The sequence below is a fragment of the Scheffersomyces xylosifermentans genome (assembly GCF_036884685.1).
Source record: "Scheffersomyces xylosifermentans strain CBS 12540 chromosome Unknown RJT20scaffold_1, whole genome shotgun sequence".
Taxonomy (NCBI): Eukaryota; Fungi; Ascomycota; class Pichiomycetes; order Serinales; family Debaryomycetaceae; genus Scheffersomyces; species Scheffersomyces xylosifermentans.
The window spans coordinates 671,502-690,312 of record NW_027042939.1 but is presented as its reverse complement, the minus strand read 5'-3'; the positions used below and the strand labels follow the sequence as shown (position 1 = coordinate 690,312).

Genomic DNA, 18,811 nt, shown 5'->3' with positions numbered 1-18,811 from the left:
CTACATTGGCAGTGACATTTGTGTTAGTAGGAGTTCCAAGCTGTGGATTCAACAAATCATAGGCGCCAGCAGCATTACCGTTATTAGAGTTAGTCAATGAGCCATTGCCATTAGACGCGTTAGCTGCTGCAACGTAGTCATTAGCAGTTGGACTATTCACTGGGTTATTCAGCGCAAGATCGCCATTGCGATTACCGTTATTACCAGCATCGGAAAGCACCGCACTGGGTTCTCCGTTTGTACCAGAAAAGTTTGGATCAAACACCTCTTCTGAGGATTGGCGATTTCTCCCATCAGAAACCACATATGAGTCGGGAGCGCTAGCATTTCCTATCGTTGGTGAAGGTGATGAAGATGAGGAGTTGGACGACATTGCTGCACCAGAGGATCCCGTTACCCCACTCATGCGTTTCTTGTTGAGTCCATGTCTCTTTTTAAATTGGCTTAGCCAACCGTGACTGAAACCCACAAGTCTTTTGGGATCATCAACGCCATATTGATGAGCATAGATAGACCAGTGCTCTCTTAAGATAGGTTCATTAATAGGTTCATTACGTTCTAAGCGCCTTTTGACCAAAAGGTCCATTGCTCTATTTATCTCTTCGTACTTGAACTTCACCTTTCTGCGGCTGTTCTTGGAAAATGTAGAGCCAGCTTGGTTCAATCGCTCACGTAAGTCGTCTTCATTTTTGAGCCATTCACTAAACGATGATGTGGATATGGAGATTTTCTTCTTATAACGATCGACGGTTTCCAGCTGAGGACGGTTGGATTGATGGTAGAAATCAAGTATCTGGATCTTTTGCTCAAGCGTCGCTCTTGGGAGTTTTATGGGAGCCATTTTTTGTGTTTGTGGAGTGATATATAATACAGACCTCAGATAAGGATCTTTATGAGTAATTAATTACTACAAAGGGATGAACACACTATACCACGACGGCTGTTCTTGCCGGGACTTAGAACTCTGGCAATTTTCAATGAGTTTTACGGCGGCTCGTTGGGTCAGTGCCAGGGTGTCAAGTGAACCGTAATTGGCACCGAATACTCGTTTGTTATCTGGCACTATACTTACTAGAGAGCACGATAGTGACTTGTCTCAGGCGTGTAGAGATGAGAGAAGGCACCACTCAGTTCACAGCCAGATAAATGGGACCAAAAAACACAACTCAAGTAGCACACCGTTGTGGGAACGACCTCGATTTCGATGTGGAACTTCTATTTCGACGTGTTCTACAAACAACTACACAAACACTGTTGCTAACCCACTGTTGTAAAACTTTTGGAGGGAAAAAATCGGATCCAAAAAGACGTCTCTCAGGTTAACTGTGTTAACTATGGGAAAAGGGGGACCACAGGAATTGGGGTTTTGAAGTGGGGATTTTGGCGGGAAAAATTACGGGCAAGTTGGTACCACCTGGGTGAGGAATCAGGCGAAATCTCGAGCCAAAGAAGCCGTATACACAGCAAGTTATTCTGGGGTAGATGGAGATATAACCTGGTTCTCGTTATAAGAAAACGCTCCAGCAAATGTAAAATTATAGGAAGAGAAAATCTGTCCTAACAAGAAAAAGGTGTTTTGTCGATCCTGATTGCAAGAGTCTGCATGGAGGGGAAGTTGGCCACGGCACACGACCAACGGTGCGGTGGCTGCAGGAAATTGAGGACCTGAGGGTATAGTGGTGAAAAATGGTTAACTATGGAGAGTCGCTATAGAGGGAGTGGATACGATGGGTCTACGGGGGTTTGAGAATCTTATCGGCCTGTAGGGTACATGGGATGAAAATTGCAATCACAGCAAGAAAATCCGTCAGGAGTCGAGTCGGGCAAAAAACCGGATCTGGTTCTCATGAAACATTCGTCAATAGATACCTACTCTACAATGTGTCTTTTGCTATACTTTAATTGATGCTGGAGCCCTGGAAAAGAACCAACAATACAGTATATAAATTTAACTTACAGTAATAATGTTTACAGACTGAAACTCGTCGCAGAAATCCGCTTAGTGAGCACCCCTGGAGACCTTTTCCAAGACAGACTCGTAGGCAACCTCGGAGAAATCAGTACCCTGTACATCGGAAGCAACACCGTTCAAGGCTCTTCTCAAAGCATCCTTTGATGAGGCGTAAACCATCTTGGATCTGATTGGAGCAGTATCTGGGGACCAAGTGAAGAAAACAATCTTGGATCTCTTACCTTCACCTCCACCAATCTCGTACTCGAAATCGTAGATGGCGTATTTACATTCGTTTTCTGGCAACTTTTCCAAGAAAGCGTCATAGTCGGTCTCGGAAGAAGTGTGTTCGACAACAATTTGGGTCTTGGCATCGTTAAGGGTGAAAATGATAAACTTGTACTTCTTGCCCAACTTTAAGTCGTTGAAAGCGGTTAAGGACTCATCTGCAACAGCAACACTGGATATGGTTAGTATTAGTTTAGAGGAAAAGCAGTTGACATGGCTCAAGGTTGATAAGGTCAAGTGCAAAGATGCACTTCGTCTGTGAAGAACCGAATGAACTATGTGGTATCCCTTCAAGGTGGACAATAGCACCACCTTGAATATCTCATTAATCCAATTGTGATTTTAAACCATTTTGGTTTTATCGGAATATCAATTCTCAATCTCTGTCTCTCTCCTTATCAGCCACTGATTACACGTCCTCCACTACTAGCCAGACACTTCGCCTGACGGTGCAATTGGCCCATTTTCAATATTTCTGTACATACCCTGATCTGGACTTTAAGTTGTTAAGTTAGTATTTCGTTTCCGAGTGTCACCCAACGCAACTTTCAATCTCCATTTTCGACAGCGCTAGTACTACGTGTTTACACAATACCACAACTAACACACCAGAACTACTCATCCAATACATCGATTTTTGAGATTGAACTTGCTGCAAGTCATCGACAACGACCAATTCACTTCGCACATACCATTGTTGGTTATATTTAATGGATAATAGTGATTCTATGAGGGAGAAATACAGAAGGCGACTGGTGTTATTAGATACTTTTTTCCTTATTTGTCTGTCGTTCAATTTTCATTGAATGAATTACACAAAAGTGCGAGGAAGGTTCATTTCGTCACGTGAGTTTACACCGAGACATGCAGCCAGGGGACAATGACGTGTGTGAGTAAGCAAATGGTAGGTATAGGGGAATGTGGACAGAAGAATAGAGAGATGAGAACTGGGGCTGAGCTGAAAGATACGAAGATACGAAACTAGAGAGGAAGATGAAAAAGGAGATAAAATGCAAAGATCATTTTGGCCGGAAAATCGGCCAAACAAACCTTAATCGATGAGAAAAATAGGAGTTGAGGTACGGTTTAACCACAGCCTGAGGCACAATCTCCTATTTGTAAACCACGAATCAAGGGGGTCATCTCCTAACAGAAGTAGAAGAACGTTTGAAGGTGATGCCAAAACTGAGGCTGTGCATGGCATTTTTTTCCAGCTAGTTTAGGGGATAGAAGGTATTATCAGCAAGACATAATGACAACATAGGAGCTCCTTGGATTACGCCGCAAGACATTCTCGATTTTTCACAACCATTGATTATGGCATCCTGATCAGAGGGGGACCAGCGGAATGTATATGGTAGCTCCACCCTGAGCCCTCTACTCAAGCGTCTTCAATTTCAAAGTTAGAGATTCTACAAGAGTTGGAAGGATTACTAGATACTGGAAGGGGATACTATCATGAGAGCGATCCGTTTGATTGTTTGTGACTATCTATGAACAGGGAAGAAATCCTCTTCAAGTTTCTTAATTAAGAGTTGTTTTTCTTCATTGAGAGAGCACCGTACCGTTGTCAGAAGGCAAAGACATTGAAATCACTATCAATTCTCCTCCAGAGAGAACATTAACTTGTCTAATATCCATTAAGGCCAATATTGGACCTGCTAGTGTTCATAAAGACGTTATAATCCGCAGAAAAACTTCATCCTGATAAGAGAGGTTTAGGACCGATTGTAGTCAAAGTGTTTTCAAATTTGCGGAGAAAATTGCGCATGGCGTAGTTGAAGAGGTTTTAAGCCGGAAAAAATTCCGTGTGTTCGAACCTCTTCCTCGAAGATACGATGGCCGAGTGGTTAAGGCGGTGGATGCAGGTTCCGCTGGGCTCTGCCCGCGCAGGTTCGAACCCTGCTCGTGTCGATATGTTTTTTTTTGCAACTTTTACACGTAAGGGAATAATATGGAGGGAGGGATAGGAAGCCGAATTTGAGGAATTCTTTTCACACTAGACAGTATTATAACCTTTGGACACAATCCAAATTCTTTCCAAATTCTTATTAAGTGCCTTTTGATGTTTATTCGCCAAATTCCGAAACCCAGATGTTCACCAATTGCCCAATGCCTATGACGCAGTACCGCCAACGTCTGTAGTCTACGCAAAGGATGGCATAAATAGACTACCAATATGATTCTTTTCTTCTGTTCAATCTTTTATAAACCTACTTTGTAAACGTACTACCAAAATATTTCTCGCAGAATAGGAGTTTCCCAGTGTCTTACATAAGATGTCTAAAATTCTGAATTACCTTTTACAAGACATCTTAGTCTTCTCTTTTCTTACGGTCTCTTCTCTACTACTCTCTCTATCCCTCCCATCCCTCCATAACGGCAAAATGCAAAATGTCGTGTAGACCGCGACAAAAAAAAAAATTTAATAACGACATCTCTTGCCTTATGATATTTCTTGGTCGTCATACCTTAGCCGCTATATATTTATTTACATATATTAATATATATATTGATCTTTGCATTTTTATAGAACATACTGAATTATAAGTTGCCATCTTAGATAGTGGATGAACATCCAATAAATTCGTGGAAGTGTAGTGGGAACAAACCAAAGATTTTCATATCACATAATCTCTTTTTCCAATACTACTCTTCACTATAATGGCAGTGGATCTTTACGCCATATTAGAAGTAGAGGCTTCAGCTTCTGGCTCTGAAATCAAGAAAGCATACAGAAAACTAGCATTAAGATACCATCCAGATAAAGCGTCGGAAGAAGAACGACACATTGCGGAAACAAAGTTCAAAGAGATATCCCATGCCTATGAAATACTCAGTGACGAGATCAAAAGAGAAGAGTACGACACTTATGGTACCACAGATGGCAATGGCGCCTCTCATGGCGGACAATACGGCTACTCTGGAAACCCATACGAAGACTTCTATGGTAACGGAGGAGGTCAGGAATATGGAGGCAATGATTTCTACAACTTTTTCAACAACATGAACGGAAGTAATGGTCACGGAGCAAGAGGAAAACCCAATAAGATGAGAACTGAGGATGCTGAAATAGAGATAGAAGTGACCCTCGAGGACTTATTTAGGGGAAAAACCATAAGAACCACATCAACTAGAAACATAATATGTACTTCATGTAAAGGTAGCGGGGCCAAAAAGTCTGCCGTGACGAAGAAGTGTGTCACTTGTGAAGGCGAAGGAACCGTACGCAAAATACGTAGAGTGGGACCTGGACTTGTGACACAGGAGTATGTTCAATGTTCATCTTGTAAAGGGTCAGGAAAGACATATAGATCGAAGGATAAATGTAAAAAATGTGATGGTAAGAGGACAATAGAAGAGACGAAAATCCTTGAATTTGAGATTGTGAAAGGGTCCAAAAGCGGCGAGACCATAGTCCTTGCAGGAGAATCCGATCAATATCCTGGAAAAGAGACAGGTGATGTAAAATTAACTTTCCGTACCAAGGAACACGCAACTTTCACAAGAAAGGGTGATGATTTGTATTCTAAGTACAAGATTACTCTAGTCGAGGCACTCTGCGGTTTTTCAAGAGTTGTTTTAAAACATTTAGATGGACGAGGAATACAGATTTGCACTCCTCGTGGAAAAGTAATAAGACCTGGTGATTTTATTAAAATCAAGAATGAGGGAATGCCTATTAAGTCGTCATCTCTGGGATGGTTCGGAAATTCCCCTTCTAAGAGAGGAGATCTCTACATAGAGATGGAAATTGAATTTCCACAGGATAACTGGTACTTGGAAAAGAATGATCTTACTAAAATGAAGAATTTGCTTCCAAATGAGTTACACAGCAAAGTAGACATACGAAACCAAACTATTGATGATGATTCATTACCTGAAGCCAATATTGAATTAGTAACTGACTTCACCATCGCTAAAAAGGATGCATTACCAGACTATAAGGAGCCAGAAACAGAACAAGAGGAGGCTGACCATGGTTATGACTACGATGGTTACGAAGCTCACGGAGCTCAACCGGAATGTGCTCAACAGTAACCACCGTGTATAATATACTTGTAAATATAACTCCATAGCAGCATAGCAAATTTTGATGCAATAAGTATCAAAGGTACATATCAACCAAATTGCTCATTGTGTCATTACTGATTTATATACTTAATAAAGACTTACATAGTACAGCTCTATAATCTCCATGAAATCATTTATTCTTTTAGTTAAGTTATTACACATTTAGTTCAAAAGATCCTTCATTTCGTCAATGCTCAAACCAACATTTGACAACTCCATATCCATGCCAGAACCGTCATCTTGGTCCTCTCCATCGTCTTCAAAACCAAACAGCAATTCTGGATTAAGATCGGACTCATTGATTTGCATAATTGATTCTGCATGTTTTATATCTGGGTGTTCATAGTAATTCTCCTTCGTAAGGATAGTTCTATTAGGTTTGGAGAAAAATTCAAGATCATCTTCACCTAATGGCTCCAATCCTTCGGGGTATGATTCGAGAGGCGTGATTTTTGGGGGTCCAAACTCAATCGGCAAGTCTGGAAACGCATCCTCCTCGGGACCAAATGCTTTAATATAATTCTTATCAAGCAGAAGGCCCCTTAAGGGCGTCTGTTTTGGAGCTTTCTTAATTGGGTCAACATTATTAGCATTAATATCCCGAGATACAATGTTAGAAGCATGCAAGGTTGCAGTGGCCGCACTGAATGTGGACGAAAGGTCTGGAACCGGTGCAGAGTCAACTCTTGGTGGAGCGGCTCTCTTCTGAAAACTATCAGTGAGATTAGTTGTTTCACTCAAATCAGCGGACCTGGAGGCTCTTTCTGCACCAAGTATGTTAGAGTCAAGAGGTGACAACTTGGGGACCTTACGTTTCTGGAAAGTTTCCGAAGATTTTGTGTTCCACTCGGACAATTTCTGCCATGATGGAGTAGAATTCTTTAAGTTTGTGGGGGTATTCGAATTGTTATTGGTGGGTGTTTCGTTGTTAAACGAATTGATGTTCTTATTATGATGAATAAAACCAAGAGACGAGTTGGCTTTCAGCAATGCTGGTGCTTTCTGCGGAAGTAATATACGTCTTTGACTAACGCTATTGGTAATTTTATTGGTATTCTTGATATTGCTATTATTAATGGTACTGTTGATGGATTGTTTCCCGTTGAATGCATTGAAGTTCTCCAAATTTTGGCTTGATGAATTTGTATTTGTCAACGTTGGAGTATTCAACGTTGTTTTGGCCCTTGCCAACCCGGGAACTTGTTGGTTTTGGTCCTTGCTTCCCAATGGTATTCGTCTTCTGGCTACATTTGTGTGTGTCAACAGACGCTTTCCTTTAGTGCTAGTAGTATCATTCTCATTGTTCTCTCCGTGTACTTTTTTGTGTCTGGGCAAAATCTGCCCACTTCCATTTGATATATCCATGATGACTGAACACTCTATATTATAACGTAGTCTTCACCAACTTGTATCATCTAAAAAGAACTCAATCTTATCTTAATACATTTCTGTGTTTACTATTCACTGTTTAGGAATTGTTGTGTTTGTGGCCGGTGTGCATATAGACCGTATGGAGTGAGGGAATGACGGGATAGAGAGGTAGGGTAAAATGGCAGTTTGGGGTCGTTGGATTGCAAGAAAAGTAGATAGTTGTGCTAGTTGGGGCGGTAGTAGTCAATGGAGCAGATTAGAAAGAGTTCTGATTAAAAATGATGGAAATCATTGGACTTGTGTAGATGATGAATCTACTGAGGTAAAGGTACGGCATATAAGCAATCCATACAACGGGTGCAAAATCTGTGGATATGGTAATGTGGTTGAGGGGGGCAGGGTATTATTGGTGGGAAATGAGAGGGTCGGTGGTATAGGATCAGGGTATCGCTCAGATAGGTAATTTAGAAAAGGTATAAAATGCTACCTTCTTCATGTTGAAAATGAAAGCACGATTTCTTGTTCTCTTCCACGAAATCGTTACGGACTTCACTCTTAACGAGGCAATGCTCAAAGAGCGGCAACTTTCTAGTTTTTTAACTATATGGAACTGGCCCTGATTTCTATAACTTAACGCCAGAAATGTCTTAAAATACTCCAAAAAAATCTCCAAAGGCAACATTACTTACTTCCAATCCCCCATTTACTTCACATCCTTTAGATCTACACCAACTACCCCCAACTTCCAACCTCTTCTAGCCCATTCTCTTCTACGTCTCGTTCCCACCTCCCCACATCCACTATATTTCTGCCCCTCGGATCTGGCCCAGTCATCCCGGATCTCACACGTCTAAAGGTTTCCAAACATAAGCACAAATACAGAGTAACTACATCGTATAAGCTCTTCTATTCACAACCACATAACGACCCAAGCAGTCTCAGCACTTGTAGAACTCACACTCGGCGGTACCAGAAACACGACGCCATGGCGTTTCTATCGCAGTTCATTTCGGTGACTTCTACGTCGCTGCAGAGCTCGTCATCATGGATCTATCTAGTGAACTGGATTCTAGCGCTTATTCTAAGTCTAGCGTTCATCTTCTACTTCAACCGGCTCTTGGGATTCGTGATCTCGTACCTATTCAAGTTGCTCTTGTGGAAGCTGTACCAAATACGAATAAACGTAGAGTCGGTGAAGCTTGCTCCCCTTGGTGGGCGGTTGCTACTCAAGAATCTCACTATCATCACATCGAATCTGACTATATCAGTTCTACGGTTCAACTTAACATGGAGATACTGGTTATTCAAGATCACCAGACTTTCTAATTACTACTTTAATGATATGGAAGAAACGGACCATGAAGTTGGTGGCCGTATACGGAGAGACGAAAACGACAAGCTTCCATGTAGAATACTTTTAATGCTTGATGGGTTGGAAGTCTTCATGTACAACAGAACTATGGCATACGACCAGATCGTAGAATTGCTCGAAAAAAAGGTGAGAGCCGAAGGAAAGAGTGCAAGCAGCAGTTTTGAAGGAAGTAGCAAAATACCGTCTTCGGACGATTCCCATAGCTCAAACACAACGAACTCCAATAACCTGGATAACGAGAAGGCCACCGAAGGTACCCAAAGCAAAGAAATAGCAGGAAAGTCGGATATAAAAGACAGTCTGCTGTCGACTACCCTTTACTTTCTCCTCAGCTTACTTCCAATTCGGATCAAGATTAAAAAGGGTGCCATGGTAATGGGTAATGCTACCACCCCATCGATACTTGTAGCAAATTATAAATCTGCCAACGGATTGGTGGATATCTCAAAATCGCCTAACCCATTAGATAGTTGGCGGTTTTTGCATGACTTCAGTCTACAGAACTTCCAACTCTGGTTGAAGCCCAACATTGGCTATGAAAAGCATAAATACATCTCTCCAAACGAGTATGTGCACCTTGAACCCAACATAAATAATAATCTAGGTGCTAAAACTGAGTTAAACAGAAGTGCTTCTGACAAAAATAAGAACTTGAGCCATTACAAAAAATACAAACAATGGTATAAATTCGAAAGAGCAGCTGGAGCTGTCCAGAAGGCATTTCGCAAAGTTTATATTTTCAGAAAGCATAACACACAGCCCCCAGACGACAGTGACGAATTCGAGTATCATTGGAGAGGTCTTCGACGGTATGTGGGCGAAGATGCTGATCGCCGTATATTATCTTTGAATACGGAAGAGGAATATGCAAAATTCAGCTTGATACTAGATTCGATGAACACAAGAATCGTTTACTATTACGATACCCCAGGAGTGATTCCGTTGAAGAAGAGAGGAACTGCCAGCAAGCCTTCACTAGATCCTGAACATGGTATTGAGATGGAAATATCTAAAGCAACAATTCACTACGGTCCGTGGGCAGATAGACAAAGGGTTCCACTCCAAAGTATGTTTTTCCCATCCATAGCGAGAGATTCCGAAGAAACACTTCTACCAACGAAACATGGAGCTTTACGACAATACGCTGGCTTCAAAATAACAATGATAGTCAAAGACGAAGTCATTTTAAGAGTGCCAACAAGAGAGCCCACCAAAGATAAGGAAATTCTACGTAGAAGTGGAGGTGCTGGGGCAAATGGACTAGCAAGCAAAGCGACCCGTCCCTTCGGCTGGATTGAAGTGAAAATGGGAGAAGGTTCTAATATTAACAGTTTCACATCTTACACGGCATCTAGGAAGGAGGGGTGGCCAAACACATTACAAGTACTCTTCAGCGAAGCTGAAATCAGAACTTCCGTCAATCACGATGTATTGTTCATGGCTGACTCACACGAAATAAAAGCAAACATTGGCTTTCCATTAGAATGGAATGGTAAGTGTACTTGGACATTTGATATGACCAGTGACAATGCCAAAATGTTCTTTCTTAGGGAACACACTATGTTATTCTCAGACATTTTTGCAGATTTTGCTTCAGGGGAGCCGACGCCATACGAAAGTTTCCGGCCCTTTGTGTATAAGATCAACTGGAAGATGAATGATTATAAACTCTATTTGAATGTCAATGATGAGAATGTGATCAACAACCCTCTCGACTTTAATAATAACAAATATTTATCCTTTCAGGGTGAATCCTTGGATATACATCTCAACATTCCACTCAACGGCAGTTTTGCTAAGTCGACAACATTTGACTTTGAAGTCCGAACTTCATATTTTAACTTGGTCTTAGATACACCACCTTGGCATACGGCAAATGCCTTCATGAAGGACTCCAACATCATGGGAAAAAGCGGAGACTTCACTGTTGACGGTACCTATACCATGTTCAGTTCAGTCGAGATGAATACATCTGATTATATAGAGATCCGATGCTTGGGTGATTACGTGACCCTAAAGTTTTATGGTTTTGTAATCAAGTATTTGTTTCTTATCAGAGAGAATTACTTTGGGGATAACATTCACTTCAAAACGTTTGAAGAGTATACGTCAACATTAATAAATCTGTCAGAATCAGAAACGAGCTCGACATTAGCGTCTGCGCTGGGTAAAGTTGAACTGAAGAATCCAGCAGAAAAAGATTTTGACTATTGGAAGATTTTGAAGACCGATAATGATGTGGATATTCTTTTTACTTTCCAAGTTAGGCATGGTTTGGTTGTACTTCCATACAACATTTACAATTGCAGTTCACATATTGGCCTTACTTTCGATGCATTGGATGTCGACATACGGTTCTGTAACTATTACATGGACCTTATGTGTGACGTTAGTCCAATAAGTGCTGTATTTATTCAAGATTGCAAGCCTCACAATCTGGAGCTTTTCTTCGATATACCAAAATATAGGGACACGTTTTTATCTACTAAGACGCCAGATGTCAAGTTCGATGGATTGACAATTCACGCACATAGAATGTTTGGTATTCCACCGGAGGAGATTACATACCATTGCAAATGGGATTTCACTGTGACCGAGATAGAATTCGATAGCCGTATACTAACCCTAGTAGCCATCAAAACTTGCATTAAGAATTTCATATTTGGTTATAAGGACGTGGAGAATGCTTTAAATACTGAGCTTCCAATGCTCTATGACATTACTAATCTTTCGTTCAGGTGCCCTGTTATGAGGTTCAAACTTTCAACGGATCTACCTGGCACTGAAGACTTACCAAGTGTCTTTGTTCAAGTCAATTTACATTCGTTCTTATTCAATTTTAATGATGCATGCAACGATAGGTATAACAAGGTTATAGGACTTCACATTCCTAATATCGATGTGATGATTATTGAACTGAACAGCAAAGGTAACTTAATTCTTGGATATCTTAAGACTTCGTTGATATTTGATGACTTTTGTCAGAAACCGAACAAGGATGAGATAACGCGGGACCAAAGGGCTCATATGAAGTTCAATGATGCTCCTTTCCATAGATGCCCTTTTCTTGTCCATGCTGACGATAGAGATGATGCTTACAATGATGCATATGGATGCTTCTTAACAACTTTGACCTTACCAGATATTTGCGCGCCACTTAATGCTGACACTCCAAATGGTGTGCTCAATGACAATGAAAGCTATTTCTTTGAATCTGAATCTGATGATCTGTTGTCGACATCAACTCTTGAGTCTGAAGAAGAACTCTGTTTCAACAAGCTCCCACCAACTCAGAGATACGACGAGGATGATTTTCGTCCATCATACGATCCAGATCCATTATACGACTATGACAATATTGTATTGGATTTAGGAGAAGTACAATCGTTTGTGACCCCAAAGGCTCTACTTTGCCTAGCCAAACTAACTCAGTCGATGTCGGATAATTCAGAAGAAGTTGTAATGGACGCGTTACAGACCCAAATTGTAAAATACCTCAGGCTGATAATCAGTCCTATCCACACGATTGTCAATCTTCGTTTTGTTACTCCCGATATTTCTATTCAATTTGGTTATTTTGAAGCAAGTGACCCTTCGGAGATTCTTTCCAAATCGCACAATGTACCCATAGTGCATTTCCAGATAGTTGAACCGTCTTTGGCAATGTCTATAAAGAAGTCAAAGGATGCTAATGAGCAATTGCACAACCTTAAGGAAGAATCAACTATCGCTTTACATTTGAAGGAAATTTTGATAACTTTATCGAATCCATCGGAATTTAAGAATCCATTTTTATTCAATATAAAAGAAGTGGAGTTCTGGGCCCTGAGCGAGGAGGACTCAGTGATGTCTAGTAACATCGAGAAAATAGAGGTGCAAGTTAATGACGATCAAATTGAATGGATCATTGATTTTGTGAAGTCACTTGAAAAAGAACTAGCTCCAGTAATAAAAGAATTTGCAAAGAAGTCACCAACTAGTCAGTCTGTTGAAGCTGAATTAGTATACAAGTTAGCCATTGGCTCCATGGACTATCATATCGATCACGATCCTGGAGTTCTTACCAAACCCGCATATATTTTGAGGTCGAGGAAGGAACATATACGTTTCTTCGACGGCTGGAAGGTCATGACAAGGTTGAGGCATGTTCTTAATTATATGCCACCAGAGTGGTATGAATCTAAACAATGCAACCTTGGACAACCCGAGTTCCAACTTCCAGGAAATGCCGTGGAAGAAGTGGTGTTGATATTTTCTAGGTGGAGAAGTTGGGAAGCTAACCATGAGCAAAGAAGTTATTTTTTCAGCAAGATCTTTTCCGATAGCACTTTAGAAGAAGGTGGAGTTGGCGATCCGGTCTCCGAAGTTAAGTCTGAAACTAATCAACTAAGCGTTTCAATTTCTGAGACAACAGGAAAGATAACGAAGAGCAAGAAAGAATTCGATTTCATTACAGTACAGGACTTGACTACTATCTTGAAAGTTACAAATGGACAGACTGGTGATGATGGCCTAGATGGTAGTTTCATGTCAATCGAAGGTGTCTTGAATGTATTGGCATACAAGAGTAAGCTTTCCTCAATTACGTTAGATGTTATAAAGAGAACACTAAATTTACTTGATAGTGATATGCATAAAGAAGAGGGTGACTTGTTCGAAAAGGATGAAGAAAAACTGTTAGCCTCCTCCAAGTCTACTACAAAGAAGAATTTTAATTTGAGCTTCGTTTCAAATTTGAACAACTTTCAGCAACATATCATACTTCCAAACTCCTCCTTTGAGATAGTTGGTGTAAATATTGTCAATGCAATGACTATGATAAGACACGCTGCTTTTGAAGATGATATCTACTTCACGTTCGAATCTAGGTCCGATTTATATGAACTAAATGCTTGGAGTGCTGAGAATAGAATCCTAACTTCTAGAGCGTCTAATTTCGAATGGTTGGTAGCATGTGCTGGTGCAATTCTAGGTGGTGTTAAAAATGTTGACATATCGCTTGGAAAATTTGTCTTCAAGATTATGGATGAGAACAATACGATTGTGTCAGCATTGGACAAGTTTATTAAGGTTGATTTGGAATACTTGTCTCTGATTCCACCCAATAAACAATGGCCCGCCACGCCTGATCCAGACCCTTTGCTGACTTCAGGAACCACAAAAGAGAATTTTTTGGAAAAAGTGGGAGACATATCCTTGAACGTCGTCATCAGCGAGTTTATTTGGTCGCTTGACTTCATGAAACCGTTGACTTTTAATGGAGTTATTTTGGATAACTTCTTTTCTTTCACCAAAGTACTGGACGTGCTATTCTTGCAGTCGCTTATAGAAATGGTGGACTTTAACACCAGCCTTGACAGTGTGCATTTGTTAGAGTCTCAGAATTCGCAAATTCTCACAAAGGTTAAGCTCACTAAAGCAGAAGATTTATTTCTTTGTGCTGTCACTTGTAGTATTGGATATACAAAATTATTCTCCCCACAATTGCTCCAGACTATTGAGACTTTGATTGCTAAAGAACCATTATTAGTGGAAAAGGTCAAGGAATTCCAAAAATGTTGTATAGTGCGTTCGAAGGAAGAAGGAACTTCAGAAAAGAAAATTCCTGATGATTATGAAACCAAGAAGCGTGACATGTCATTATTGGATAAATTAGGATTCAATGTGAAACTCACAAATGATTATATTGGAGTATCAACGTTTGTGGACAATACCAAGTTCTCGTACGAGGTAGAAATGGCATCTTTGGGTGTATACAATGTGGCTAGCGTCCTCAATGCGGGAGGTAATAGCATCAATCAAGTGGTACCTTTATACGGAGATATTGTAATTCCAACCGCTAGGATATATATCTTGGACAGAACAATCCCTGTTGGTTTGTCAAACATTATAGATATAAATGTTGCAATTAAGATCTTCAATGATATGGGAGCAGCACAAGATAGTAGATCTTTGCAACTTGAATCTCAATACTGCCGAATCTGCTTGGGTCTGTCCACTCTTTTCAAAATAGTTGGGTTATTAGACAGACTTGAACAATCAACAGCGAAGCTAGCGGATAGATTTTCCACGAAGAAGGGCAACATTGAAGTTGACGAGCGTCCCGATACCCCAAGCACTTCTGACTTCAAGCTTTCCGCCGTCCATTTACTTTCGTACAATTTCTGTCTTGGTTGGATTTACGATATAGGACTGAAGGAATATCCAGGCGTTATCTTGGGTGCCGAAAGGTTCTTCGCAGTTAGTGAACAAGGTTTAGGTAAATTCACGTTAATGGAAGCGTTCCTTTCTGTGGCAAACGGTTCTAGATCATCCAATTACTACAGTACCCAGTCAGAGAAGGCAAGTTTGAATAGGGCATTTTTACCCACCATGCAGTTGATATATACAACGCAGAAGGACGATGATCGTAAAGTCATGAAGTTACAAATTAATGGAGATGAACTTGACGTCAAGTTTTTGTCAACTTCGATAATTATGCTTGAATATGTGGTTAACTCAGTAACACAAGTACAGAAGTTTTTCAACAAAAGAGCAAAGGTATTGGCTGCTGGTATGACCAAACCGGCGCCTGAAACATGTTCAGATGACTTGAAAGACCCATTAAACTCCATACATGCAGCGTTCGACTCTATTGAACTAGTCGCAATATTTGCCGGTTCGAATGTGTTATTTTATAGACTAGATGACGATGAAAATGGCGAAACGCCGTCCTTGTACCTTCATTCCCCGGCAGTCAAAATTGCGTTCAAATATGACCACCAGAAGTTAGAAAAAAAGAAGCACATCGTCAAGGGTGAAATCTTGACATCTTCATCTACAAATACATTGCACGCATCCTGTGTTCCTGTTATTGTTGATCTAGTTGCAGGTGTCAGGAAGATGATGCAGAATTCCAATCCTGATGAAGACGATACCAAACTGATTGTTTCCGAGGAGGCAGAAATTGCTCAACCTCTGATGAAAGGGCGTGAATTGAGTAATTTACTAAACGAAACTGATATTCACTTTGGTCTTAGAATAGAAAAGCAGGAGCTCACGCTCAGTTGCGAGCCTACCGCTAAGGTTGCTGCTATTGTTGGATTAGAGGGCATTTATATTCAGCTCAATTCAGGCGATAATAGCATTCCAAGTTTGATTTTAACGATTTTGTTCGATTCGATGTCCACTTCATTGCAACACATCTACTCAAGAGAGATCAGTGGATCGGTGACCATCAACAAGGTATTACTTAGTAGCTCCTTTGAATTTGATGAAACCCCTAGTGTTTTGTCTTCGGGTTGTTTGATGGATGTGGATGCATATATTAACGTGAAACAGTACCAAGACCTAGAGCTTTTCAAGGATATTTGGTTCCCTAAACAATATTTTGAGCGGTATTCTAGCTTCGTATCTAAGAAAGATGATCCAGTGGAAGTTAATCACAGATCTGCACTTGCTTCCAATAAGAATATATCCAATAGATTTAAAGAAGTTTCCACGTCATACGCTGTCCCATGGGTGGTTTCATTTGTTATAACAAATTTATCTGTTCAAGTAGATTTCGGACCCTCGCTATGTAATAGCAAGCTCAAATTTGATCGGCTTTGGGCAGTATCGAAGAAATCGACAGATTGGAGTCAAGATTTGAAAGCTGGTATTAACTTGATTTCCTTAGAAGCTGAAGGTAGACTCGGCGGTACTATCTGCATTACAAATATTAATGTCCATACAGCAATTAGCTGGAAATTACAGACTACGGGTGAGATCCTTGATGTGCCATTAATACTTCTTTCAGGAGGCATCGAGAAGCTACATGTGAAGTTATCATTTGATTCACATGTCTTTGCTATTGCTAATATTGAAAACTTTTCGACTGATATTTTCAATCAAAAAAGCGAAATCAGTATATCAAAAGATCATCTTTTCGTTGCAACCAAGTTTGACACTGCAGAGGTGTATATAACTTCGTTGACTGCCTCAAACTGTTTGGACATCTTCAATACAGTTTCCAGAATGATTCAAGAAAACAGACGTTCATACAAAGAAACTCTTCGTGATTCTTCAAAAGGAACTTTGAAGAATAAATCTCTTAAGCGTTCGGCAACTGATGATATATTGGAGACTGTTAAGAAGTTAGAAACGAAGATAGAGGTAATTGCAGGACACTTACTAATTCACGTTTACCCAACTTCCTTTGATGATCTGAAGGTATTGGTTATTAAATTAGACGAATCCAAAGCCAATTTCCAGCAAAATGAATATTCTAGTGGTATCTCGAATGAACTAGAACTCCAGTTCAATGATCTCGTTGTCTCGTTATCGGTCACAAGCCCAGTTCCGGAGTCCTTCATTAATCAATGTACTGTAGAGGAATTTGTCGAGTATGCCTATAAGGCCAGAGGTGGAACCATCTTTATATTCCCTTCATTCAAGATTTCAATGAGGACTTTTCAGAAATACAATGAATATCTTATTGAGTATTTGTATCAGTCTTCATTTGACGGTACGGTGGATATTCGTTGGAACTTGGGATCAGTGAATTTCATAAGAGAGATGTATGCTATTCACAAGAAGGCTTTAGATTCCCGTACAGAATATAAAAAGAAACTAGAAGGACCAGGCTTCAAAGAAGATATCTTCGCAACCCAAGGCACCCATTCGTCCAAATTTGGGCAATCATTAGACGATGAAGATCCCACGGCTGCCATTGACCAAGCGATTAACGAATCCATTTCAAAGGTATCGGCTCGGTCAAAGTACACTTACTCACCATTGGCCCCTCCTATCATAGAGGCGCCGCAATTGAAGGAACTAGGAAACGCAACGCCGCCTTTAGAATGGTTTGGATTGAATAGAGACAATTTTCCTAATGTTACCCATCAGTTGGGTATAGTATCAATGCAGAAATTGATACATGAAGTTGAGCTGAGATACTCCAAGATCCTAGGCAAAGCCTGAGTGAAACTTCTAAGTCCAAAACAAGTACCCTATGCATATATATATATCGAAGGATATCATATTTATTTAAATTCAGCTGAATGTAGACTGTTGATTATGAATGCGTATATACAAGATGTAGTAGTCTTATGTACTCTATCGTGAGATGATGTTTGAAGAACTATTAGTTATTTATGCCACTAGGTATCTATTGGACTGTAGCCATTAGAAAGTCAGTTCTATGAAAAGTCGAATTTATGGCATGATTAATGAGTCAAGTACCATCTTCCTTTAGCCTTTCTTCTAGCCAATATTTTTCTACCGTTCTTCGATCTTAATCTAGCCAAAAAGCCAAATGTCCTCTTTCTCTTTAATGTGGAAGGTTGGTATGTGTTACCTCTGGATTTGAATCTTCTTTGGGTAAGTCCAAGCAAGAACTGCAAAGGAGAAACGGGCACTGTACTACTCTGTTGAAGTATTGGCAGTATTCCCGAAACCGGGGAGGCGCTTGTACCTCTAGAGAGTAGAGACGATTGCAATGTGGAAGTTGGCTTGACCAAAGATGTGAAGGAACGGCTGGTATTCACCATTGTTCTGCCGACGTTGGATCTCACTATACTAGACAAGGTCCACATGATGTATTTGGTATTTTGAGTTTCTGGGGATTTTTGTAGTCCTCACGAATAAATATTTTAGACCCACAATGATGATAACTCTTTCTGCTTCACAGCGAATCTACCTATCAAATAAGCACTGTCTTTATTTAAAAAGGACTTGAATCAATAAATCTCTATTCTCTCTCACTATTCTCTCTCTCGTATTTGAAAGACTAGTGA

At 40.3% G+C, this 18,811-nt stretch overlaps 5 protein-coding genes across 5 annotated transcripts; 2 read left to right on the top strand and 3 right to left on the bottom strand. All coding sequences in view use genetic code 12, as the record gives it.

Moving 5' to 3' along the window:
• Positions 1-1,825: 1,825 nt before the first annotated feature.
• Positions 1,826-2,988, bottom strand: COF1 (cofilin). Its single transcript, XM_064916055.1, has 2 exons — positions 2,921-2,988; positions 1,826-2,411 (listed from the first exon to the last, which is right to left on the bottom strand). Exons 1-2 carry the CDS (start codon positions 2,932-2,934, stop codon positions 2,000-2,002), a joined length of 426 nt encoding a protein of 141 aa, XP_064776803.1. The 5' UTR covers positions 2,935-2,988; the 3' UTR covers positions 1,826-1,999.
• A 1,737-nt stretch (positions 2,989-4,725) lies between these two features.
• Positions 4,726-6,441, top strand: RJT20DRAFT_123815 (uncharacterized protein). Its single transcript, XM_064916054.1, has one exon. The coding sequence runs from the start codon at positions 4,904-4,906 to the stop codon at positions 6,278-6,280; it is 1,377 nt and encodes a 458-aa protein (XP_064776802.1). The 5' UTR covers positions 4,726-4,903; the 3' UTR covers positions 6,281-6,441.
• On the bottom strand, positions 6,442-7,714 carry RJT20DRAFT_123814 (uncharacterized protein). The gene has a single exon (XM_064916053.1). The coding sequence runs from the start codon at positions 7,676-7,678 to the stop codon at positions 6,476-6,478; it is 1,203 nt and encodes a 400-aa protein (XP_064776801.1). The 5' UTR covers positions 7,679-7,714; the 3' UTR covers positions 6,442-6,475.
• An 853-nt stretch (positions 7,715-8,567) lies between these two features.
• Positions 8,568-18,050, top strand: RJT20DRAFT_123813 (uncharacterized protein). Its single transcript, XM_064916052.1, has one exon. It carries the CDS (start codon positions 8,670-8,672, stop codon positions 17,994-17,996), a length of 9,327 nt encoding a protein of 3,108 aa, XP_064776800.1. The 5' UTR covers positions 8,568-8,669; the 3' UTR covers positions 17,997-18,050.
• On the bottom strand, positions 18,051-18,749 carry RJT20DRAFT_123812 (mitochondrial 54S ribosomal protein bL34m). The gene has a single exon (XM_064916051.1). It carries the CDS (start codon positions 18,608-18,610, stop codon positions 18,242-18,244), a length of 369 nt encoding a protein of 122 aa, XP_064776799.1. The 5' UTR covers positions 18,611-18,749; the 3' UTR covers positions 18,051-18,241.
• Positions 18,750-18,811: the final 62 nt, after the last annotated feature.